General features: G+C 33.4%; 2 protein-coding genes across 5 annotated transcripts in view; one reads left to right on the top strand and one right to left on the bottom strand.

The window, feature by feature from the left end:
* LOC125047028 (regulator of G-protein signaling 10-like) overlaps window positions 1-7,236 on the top strand; it is a 12,642-nt gene extending 5,406 nt beyond the window's left edge. The window contains exons 2-4 of one of the 3 annotated variants that reach the window (XM_047645057.1): window positions 228-390; window positions 1,336-1,500; window positions 5,124-7,236. In XM_047645057.1, coding sequence (XP_047501013.1) covers window positions 253-390; window positions 1,336-1,500; window positions 5,124-5,306 — 486 coding nt within the window. In that variant the 5' untranslated portion in view covers window positions 228-252 and the 3' untranslated portion in view covers window positions 5,307-7,236. Of the gene's footprint in view, window positions 1-227; window positions 391-1,335; window positions 1,501-5,093 lie in introns of all 3 variants that reach the window. The other 2 variants (XM_047645055.1, XM_047645056.1) reach the window with 2 other exon arrangements.
* Window positions 7,237-8,227: 991 nt separating this feature from the next.
* Window positions 8,228-10,000, bottom strand: part of LOC125047026 — a 12,092-nt gene continuing 10,319 nt past the window's right edge. For both annotated transcript variants that reach the window (XM_047645053.1, XM_047645054.1), the window contains one exon: window positions 8,228-10,000. This exon is cut by the window's right edge and continues 570 nt beyond it. The gene's annotated coding sequence lies outside the window, so the exon portion shown is untranslated.

Here is a 10,000-nt window from a genome sequence, read left to right as displayed (position 1 = left end):
ATAATTACTGGCATGAGAAAAAATTTATAGATTTATTTGTAGATTTTCTCTTATTGTATAGAGAGAGGAGTTATTTTCACACCTATTAGAAAATGAACTAAAACTTCAAGGTCACTGTCACACCACTCTGTCTAAAACATCCGTTTTCTGGCATATCCGGCACATATCACATCCGGTGGTTCTTACCATAGCCAGACATCTAGGATAATCCCATGTGGTTCACTCAGCAGGTGTGGGTAACATCAGGAGGCCATGGCTACTCCAGCGAAGACAGACAAGCCCAAAGACGATAAGGAAAAAGATGAAAAGCCCAAAGCCCCACCAAAACCAAAGGCTCCCTCAAAACCCCAGTTAGAGAAGTGGGTTTCGTCCATAAATGCCTTATTGAGTGTAAGTACCGTTTCGATGATCCTGAACGTTTATGTTTCATGATTTTTTTTTCATATAATTTTGATATTTGATGTGATTGTGTTTAGGTTCTTAACCCATTCGCCCCATGTGCCAAGAATACATGCCATGCCCACTGTAACACATGTATATTTATTGTATTTACTCATAGATGGCTCTACAAGTTCTTAATCACCAAATAGCCAGTTATATACTTATGTTGTATCCTAAATTTGGAATGTAGTATCACATAACCGCATATCAAATATATTAATGCTTTTCCACGCCCAAGCTATATGCCGGCGTGGCAGATGAGTGGATAAAGGACTGTGCAATTGTTCCTTTCCTAAAACTGATCAAGTACTCATAATAATGTTATAGGCTAAAATTAAAATGTAAAACCACTATGTAATGTTATGACCATGCATTAAATGTACCACAGCTTGCCCACGCCTGTGCAGTTAGCCAAGGTGGTAAATAAAGGACTAAAGTAAACTAACCTATCTCACCTGTTTACCCTTTTCCTTCACTTTAGGAAAGGATTTTTTGTATCATTTCATTGTCTAAAATATTTTAATGACAATTTAATAATCATAACATCAATAACAGTAATAACAATATTGATAGCAATGGTATTAATAATAAAAACACATTTTCCCGCCAATTCAAGGAATGGGAAAATTAGGATCGGTAACTAGGGCCTACTGATAGACTCCTTGTCGGCTGAGCAGATGTGGAGCCATCTGTATGTAACAAAATTCACCAAAAACTACAAGGGACAGAACATAAATCTGGGGCAAATGGGTTAAATAAATGTATTTAGGCATAATATTTGAATGGTGAATTTCATATCATTAATTTTATGTATACATATATTTAGTTCTTTGTTGTTTTAGTTAAGGTCAATAACTAATACTCATTGGTGAATTTGAAATACATGCATTTCAGGACCCTGAGGGCCGAAAGGCATTCAGGGTATTTCTAAAGGAATCAGAGGTGGAAGACGGTGAGCTCACAAGATACATTGACTTCTTCGAGGAGGTTGAAGGTTACAAAGCAGAATTTAAAAGACTAGAAGAAGCAGCAAAAGACATTTTTGAAACATATCTTGAGGTAAGTAATTGATGAAATGTTGATAGTTTTATGTCTCAGAGATAATTAAGATTAGGCTTCTATTAGTTATTCATAAAGATAGTGAGAATATTATTAACAGATTTGGCAAGAGAAGGAACAATTTCATGAATAGCCTTGTGTTGAAAAGCTAACCTACAGAGCACATGAAGTCTCAGACATTACAAATGCATCCATTACAGATGCCTGTCTGATAACCCAGAGAATTGGCTAGTGCCATTATACAGTGCCATTATTATATATCTTTATCTGTCAGTCTCTTGTGCTTATTTGGATGATGCTTGTGAATAGAGACTTCTGCATCTCATTCACTCAGCAACTGATGTAAGGGGAGGAGCCTTAGTGTTATATATAATAGGGTAATGCTTCAGAGACAGAAATAAATTAGGCAACAAAGTAAATACCCGTTATGCTAGATTTGGCAATAATGTTGCCTGAAATTACTTTCTGAAATAATGAGTTAAGCATTATTATTCAGCATAAAGGTACATGGAACATGCCATGGAAATGCTAAAAGTATCCATACACCCTGACTAATGGTCCCCATACTTTTGGTGCTTGGTGCACCCTTTTTACGCTTGCAGCCTCTCCCTTTGAAGCATCTTGGATTCACCACTGCATGCACTTGGTCCTCAAAGCAGAATTTGTACTAAATGAAACATACATAGATTTCAGACTCTGGATAGTATGTACTTAGATAGTTAAGCCAATTTACATACATTGATTAGTAGAAATGAAATCACCTAGTATAAGAATTAATTAGGGCCCTGGTGATATTTTTCGCTTCTAATTTACAGAAGTCAAAAAACAAGCTGCCGCTGTATGAACTCTGATACATAGAAAGATTTTAGTTCAAGTTAAGCCTTTGAATGACTTTGAAGTACATAAATCATATGAAAAGAAATTATATATGGTTATACATGCATTATGAGCATACAAGTCTTGATTTGGAAACCAGGTTCTCTCACCTATTGTTAGCTTCATGACAGTAGAGCTTCAGTTGAAGTACTATTCCTTCTTCCATAACATGCTTTATGTCTTTCTTTTTGGCATCCTCCTCCTTCAGGCATTTTCTCTATTCATTTTCTCCTCCCTTTCCTTTCCATTTTCTTTTCTTTTTTCCCTCATCACACATAAGTATCAAATTTACTGTAAATAATCTTATTACTTATCTTCATTCTGGCTTTATATCATCTAATCAGATTTTTTTTTTTTTTTTTTTTTTAGCTTTTTCCTTTTTCCTTTTCCCTTTTTTCTAGTGTCTGTAAAATAAATCAGTTTCTGTATCCTGCTGTGTTAAGGTTCAGATAATTCATCTGAGATTTTGCATAGATGTGTATCAAATAGATCTCCATAATGTGCTGGACATCATATGTGGACTAGCTGGCCATTTTTTTGTTAATAAATGGGAAAATTAAAATGGAGGGAAATATGCATTTGCTTGCAAATGTTGCCTTTTAGTTCTATCTTACATCTCTGTTTTGTATGTCCCCATATAGCATTTGCCTTAATGTATTGTAGTGTTCATTTTTTTTCTCTCTCTTTTTCATACATTTCCATCATGTATGATCTTGCATCATTAGATGCCTTGCTGCTGTTTTATATCTGATTCATCAGCTTTTGCATCCTTACTTGGTTTTTATTTTGCTTTACATCTCTTGCTTTATACTATCGGCAGGTTCTTTATGTACATTTGTTGACAGATATTCAGAATTTTCACAAGTGATATTCTATTACAGTGTGCTTATGTTGATCCTATAATCCAACATGAGTTTTTCCACAGGATTGGCCCACTTCTCAAGGCTATGGGACTACATTATAGTATCATGAGGGAGTTTGCAGGATATTTGTTTCTGCTTTTCACTTATTGTATTTTTTTGCCACAAAAGACATTTGCATCCTGGCCTTTTTGCCCAAGGCTAGTGAATCTCAAAAGTTCAACTTTACAAAAAAAAAAAAGGGGGGGGGGGGTGTCCTATAAAATTAAGCATCTTATGTGGCATAAAATACAGTATGTTCTTGACACAAGCTCATTGCATCTCCAAGCTGGTTTTGAGCACAGTAGCTTATGCTTATTTGTTTTCCCTTTTTGCACAATTTGTGTACGTTGAGTATGCATGTCTTGGGCAAATCATATACTATGCTAAGACAGAATATAGTACATAGATGTGATTATAGATTTATTGTTTTATCAATTTGACTTTAGCCATGGTGTCTACCGTTCTTTTGAATTAAGGAGATCAATTATTATTTATTTATTGCTTTTATTCTCTTTATTTAGATTTTTAGGGGGGTTGGAGGGGAATGATATTAAGAAGTGTGATTAACTCCATCTTCAATTATATTTTTTTTACTTTGTAGCTGTAAATGAAGTATGAAAAGGCATTTTGCTTTGATGTTTTCTTTCACCCTATCTGAAAATCATTAAATATTATGAATATGGCATAAAAGTTTGCCCCTACATGATGTATATATACCTTTTGTCTTAAAACAAATTTTAAAAAATAAATCTTGTTTTAATTATATAACTTTTGGTGAAAGTAGATGTCATTTATGTGTAGCAGTGAATGTTTTTTTTCATTTTACTGTTTACATAGGGATGATGAATATGCTATATGACAACAAAAAAGTCTAAAGAAATTTTAGAGAAAAAAGATCAGTGCTACAGGATATTTGATTTATTTCATGATACTTCATGAACCCACCCACCTTTTGATTTTGCACGTATTCACAAAGTACATATTACGTCACATAGAAGTGTAATGTAATATTGTGTTTTAGATGTTCTTTTGTCGGTTTTCTATGTGTGATATATAATTGACTAGCAACCGTATTTTGAAAGAAGTTGTTGGCATGCCTTACTTCCTCTCATGTCATTATATATATATATATATATATATATATATATATATATATATATATATATATATATATACATTGCACAGTTAGGCCATTGATGTCTGGTTGCCATGTACATACATGCTACATCGACTGTGATTATAGCTTATGATTGATTGATTGATTGATTTATATATATATATATATATATATTTTTTTTTTTTTTTTTTTTTTTTTTTTTTTTTTTTTTTTTTTTAATAGGCATAGATGGCTCCATAAGCCCATATTCCAAGGAGTTATTTACTTGTCCTACCTATCTCACTGCTTTATCCATTTCCTTGATTTTTGGAAAGATTGGAGAAAGATGTTTATTGCTACTAGTATTTTGATAACGGTATAATGATCATAATGTTAATAAAGATTCTAATGATACTGATATATAGAAAATTAGAGAAAAAGTTTTTCTGAAAATTCTAGGAATGTTGAAATCATGTGAGGTCATGTTGGAGCCATTTATTTGTAAGCAAAATGTACCTGGCACCAATTGGTTAACATTACTAGTTACATACTGTTTTCATGGCATGGATTAAAGATTTAGCCTAATTTGTGTACCACTTGTTTGTATTATCATTTTGTTGTTTTTTCTCTTTCTCTCTCTTAGTTTTCTGTTCCAAGTGACCAAAACCAGCAATGAGAGATGTGTCTGAGGTTGACTTGCTGTCCATTTGTTTTTGCAGGATGCTGCTCACCAGGGAATTATTTTGCAGGTTGGGGCTGACAAGGAGGTAGGAACGGGGGGAAAGAGCGTGGATATTGGGGACAAGCTTGAGGATGAAGGATTGGAAGGCGTGCAACTATTTGACGAACCACAGAAGAAGGTCAAACAGAAGCTTGCTGATGGGCAATACATTAACTTCTGCTCACACCTTAAGGAGAAATACAAGTTATAGCACAAGGCACTTCGCTCTGCAGGAAAGGTGGCTACCATTGTTTGCAAAGATGTTTTTGATTTGTAACTGAGAAAAAAGTTTATTGTCCTGTGTATATGGTTTTGGTAGTCCCTTACAAAAGAGTGAATAATGGCCATTGCATAAAGGATTCTGTTCAGTTTTATTTCAGAAAACAAAAAGGTATAAATTAAAAATAAATACATAAATAAAAATGAAAAATAAACTTTAAAGTTGTATTATCAGTAATTAGAATATATTTTTTTTCCTGATGTACTTACAAGGCAATAAGCCTGAATGCAGAGGCTTTAGCAGGGAAGAAGAGGCATTTGGGCATGTTCTGGGTTATGGTCAGTAGTGCGAGCCAGTTTATAGACTATGATTGTAAATGTAAGGGAAAAGGGAAATATGATAATGATAGATCACACTATTATTATAGTGGCTCTATAATTTTATGTGTAGGTTGCATAATTTCTGGTACCCTGCATCAATATTTTTGATTTTTAATTGTTTTTAAGGGGAGAGTATACCTCTGCAATAGTCTCTCATGGTGTGGGGATGGCAATGAAGATCAATTCTTTTCATTCTTCCCATAAACATGTTTACACTGTATAACCTTCTACATTTCCACCAAGCAATAAAGGGGGTATCTTCTTGTGCCCATTGAAATTGCCATGGAGTGTATAACAGTCACCAACAGTATGGAGTTAAGCATTGGTTAATTAATTTATTTTCTAAGATCCTTAGATAAGACCATAACTCAGGATGATTATTTTTTCTTTATCTAATTTGCAAACATATTTGAAGTTAGAGAATTTCCATTGAGACATCTTACTATTTACCAATAGTCCTCTTATTTTTTTCATAGAGAAATTATTCCTACCTAAAATATACACCTTATTTCTTGCACAAGTGTGATAAAAATGGCCTTGAAAGTAGGAGTGGTAAGACCCCTATATATGTATGCATTATTCAGTCAGGTTGAAATAATGTCTTGTATAAAACCTAAGTTTACCTTAGAACAATTTTCACCAAGATCTTATGGGAGGGATTGTTGTGTCTTGTTAGCCTGTACTTCATTGATGTACTTTTATTAACACTGTGATTGCCTTTCATGTACTTAATGAGAAAAATAGACCTTATTTTTCATGTGATGGAATGCTCAAGCATTTAGTAAGTTTTCTCTCTTTCTTTCTTTCTTTTTTCCTTTTCAGGGAAATGTTAATCTGTATTCATAATCAACTTCCTTTACTTTTCACATGATTTTTCTTGATATAAAGGCATAAGACTGTTACTGTGTTACATATCTCTCCAACATGTTTTCCAGATACAGATACATTGAAAGGGGAATGGTAATATATATTAACCCTAAAAGGACAATATAACCTGTGTAAATTAGGTATAACAGTTACCTAAGGCAAATTTTCCATTTGTTATCACAATTTTTTTGAATGTTCCTCATTTTTCTATCCTATGGGCAAACATTTTATATATTCAGGTCTGTGGCATGCAGCAGAAAGGACAAAAGTAATTTTTCCTGTTATATTTTTCCTTAAATATATAGCAACATTTGTCAAGCCTGCAAATTTATGTTCAAATGTAAATTAGGTGCTATGTGTAGTTGTGTGAATGATCTCAGATCGAATAAATTATTCAGGACTTGTGTATCTCAAGTACTTCTATTTTAGGTACCAGGTTATTTCTTCTTTGTTTCTGTTTTTATGGATTATCTCACAGGATTTAAAATTCTTGTGCCTGGTTGTTGAGATGCTGTGGCTATAGCTTGTGGTCTGAGTTTCCTGGCAGACAGCAAAAGTTTCCCCAAGAGAATCACTATTGGTGCCAAAGATGCAAACAAGAGAGGTAGCAACTTAGGTACCAATTAGTGATGTGACAAGGCATTTTGGCTTGTATTTTACAAGTTAAAAAATCCAACACAGGTCAAGCATTGGCTGTGGGAAAAGATAACGTTCCTTTTCTTTCTTTCTTCTGTCCCCTCCCCCCCCCCCCCCCCTTTCTGGGCATATAGAGGGAAAAGCAAAAGCCTAGATTAGCCATGAATAATATGCTCTCATCGCCCAGTATCCACTATCCATGATTTTAAGTCCTGTATTGTGGGCCCATAAGAAAAATTGAGATTTGTGTTATTAAATGACAAACTTTATTCAATGTTTGACTTTATTCATATGTTTATGTAGAGATCCTTTATTGAATGTTATGATTAGAGATTATTTGATCTTTGAAATGCAGAAGCTGGAAAAGTAATACTGACAGCAACTTTTGTTTTCATGAGGTAGGCTGGAGAAATCTCAAATAGGGTAGAAAATCACTGCAATTTGAAGATTGAACAGTCTCATTACATTTCTCATCTTTGTTAAGAGGATTTGCAATTTTAGCTTTATTCTTTGAGGAATATCAAATACTCTTGGTTGATGATGTATTGAACTTAAGTTTGTTTTACAGTTCACCTTTGCTTCATCCTTTTTAATTTGCTTTGATATGTTATAAAGCACTGTTTTGTAGAATGCATATTGTCATTGATGCTGTTGTTTGTTTTTATTTGTGTGGAATGATTTTTATAGTTGTTGCAGTAATATAATTTTCGAAGGCCAGATACAAAGATCTATTTTTGCAATGATTTTGTAAACATTTTCTTGGATTTTTAATTTGCAACATGTTTTGTCTTGAGCAGGGAAGTAAGACATTTGCTTAGACTTTTACAATAATATTTTTAAAGCAATTTTTAATAATGCTAACCATATTTTTATATATTTATTATTGGAGTTAAGAATTATGCAGTATTAATAGTTATAAAATGGGGAAGGAGGATTTGTAAATAATTTTTTTTTTTTTTTTTTTTTTTTTTTTTTTTTTTTACCTCTTTTTTATGAAATGTTGTTGATGAATTGTAAATGCTTTATTCATATTTTTTTGTAATCATTCAAGACATTTTGAACATATTTAGAAAGATAAACATCTTTAATGAAGCCGTATGGAGAATTTAGGAAGCTTCACATCAGTTGAGAATTTCATAAATTTACGGAGCAAAGGTCCAAGAAATGTACATTCAAAAGACTGTGGAGAATCAGTGCTCCATTAAAGTAACCTAAAGTGTTAGTTTGTACCTTGTTGCTCTAACATGCTATTGCACGAAGTACAGCTTGGTTTATGGAGTTTGAATATAATGGTGGTTGTGGTTAAGCTTCTGTGCTTTCTTTAGTATTTGATCAATGTGTGAAGTGATGTTTTCATTGTTCACACATTTAAGACAGTGTGATTTGCAAGCATGAGCATTATTTGAGCAATTTGTAAATTGATGCTTCGTATAAGTGTGTAAATCTTGCCACTGTGATTTCTTCACACTTGTAACACCTACCATTGTGAACCATGACATTGGATATAGGCCATGAAGAAAGCAGTTTGTTTAAATTTTTCACCAAGTTTCAGAAAAGGATTGAGCAAGTGAGGTAATGTCAATGATTTATGTAGTATTGTATGCACATGGATACCTGACAAGTATAACACAGCATTTAATATTACTTAATCACGTATTATAGTTCTTCTGTCAGTCCTCTAGAACTTAGGGATTGGTTACTAACATAAAAGTAGATATATTTTATATAACTGTTATGTTTGTTGCTGTAGTGTTATGATTAACTTATTTGATTGATAAAACACTTATGATACAAATTCATATATTAGTGTGGATATTGTATATCCATACTTCAGTTCACAATTAATATCAAGGTGAAGTATGGAGAAAAGAATCAGAACTTGAAAGAGAACACTGAACAGATTGAAAAGTGATCCGAGTTTGAATCTCAGCTTAAGTCAGTTGTACTGCAAAATAAACTGTTTTTCATAGATTTGGATTGATTTTCCTTCCATATGTTTATCCCCAGAAAATTCATAGTATCCTGTAATATAGGTTTTAGAATATAGCCAGAACTGATACTTTTTTAATGCTCTCTGATAGCTATTGAAAATTATTAATAAATAAGTTGATATGTATGAAATAAATTGGAAATAATAATAATGCAGTTCCTTGTGAGTACACAAAACCTTAACCCTTCATTCCAACTCCTTTTGGGGCACCACTGTAAGTTCGGTGTTTGATACAGCACACTGAACCACTGGTAGATCCTGCAACTTATGGGAATCCAGTCAAAGATTATTGAACAAATAGCAAGCCAGTATGCTAGCGTAACAATTGCCTTGAAGTGTGGTTGATCATATGTAGAAAGGCATGGGAACTATTACACAAAACACCTCAGGCTATTCAGGCAAAGCTTGATATTCTAAGGTCATCCGAGGCAATTTCATATGTTGTGACCTAAGAATTTCAAAATGGATAGCGCCTTAATCTAGCGGTCAACTAAAGGGATTCTTGTTGGTAGGAGGTGAAGGGTGGATGTAACCAAGGTCTATATAAGTATTTAAATCTTGTATGTGGCAATGTACCCTCTTCGGCACTACACCTTTTTGACCTACCTACATACAAACATTCCCTCACTCTATATATACTATCAATCCATATACAACTGCTTTAATTATATGATCTTTATTCCTCCCAAAACTCTATACAGGATCTCCATGATCAGCCATACATTGTGACCAGTGCAGTTATGTGACCAATACTACATATGGTAGAGAATGTATGAACACAAGTTATCTGCAGTCAAATGCACCCATCCATT

The sequence above is a fragment of the Penaeus chinensis genome, chromosome 40, assembly GCF_019202785.1.
Source record: "Penaeus chinensis breed Huanghai No. 1 chromosome 40, ASM1920278v2, whole genome shotgun sequence".
Taxonomy (NCBI): Eukaryota; Metazoa; Arthropoda; class Malacostraca; order Decapoda; family Penaeidae; genus Penaeus; species Penaeus chinensis.
Note: the sequence above shows the minus strand (reverse complement) of the source record. Positions and strands in the feature narration are given on the sequence as shown.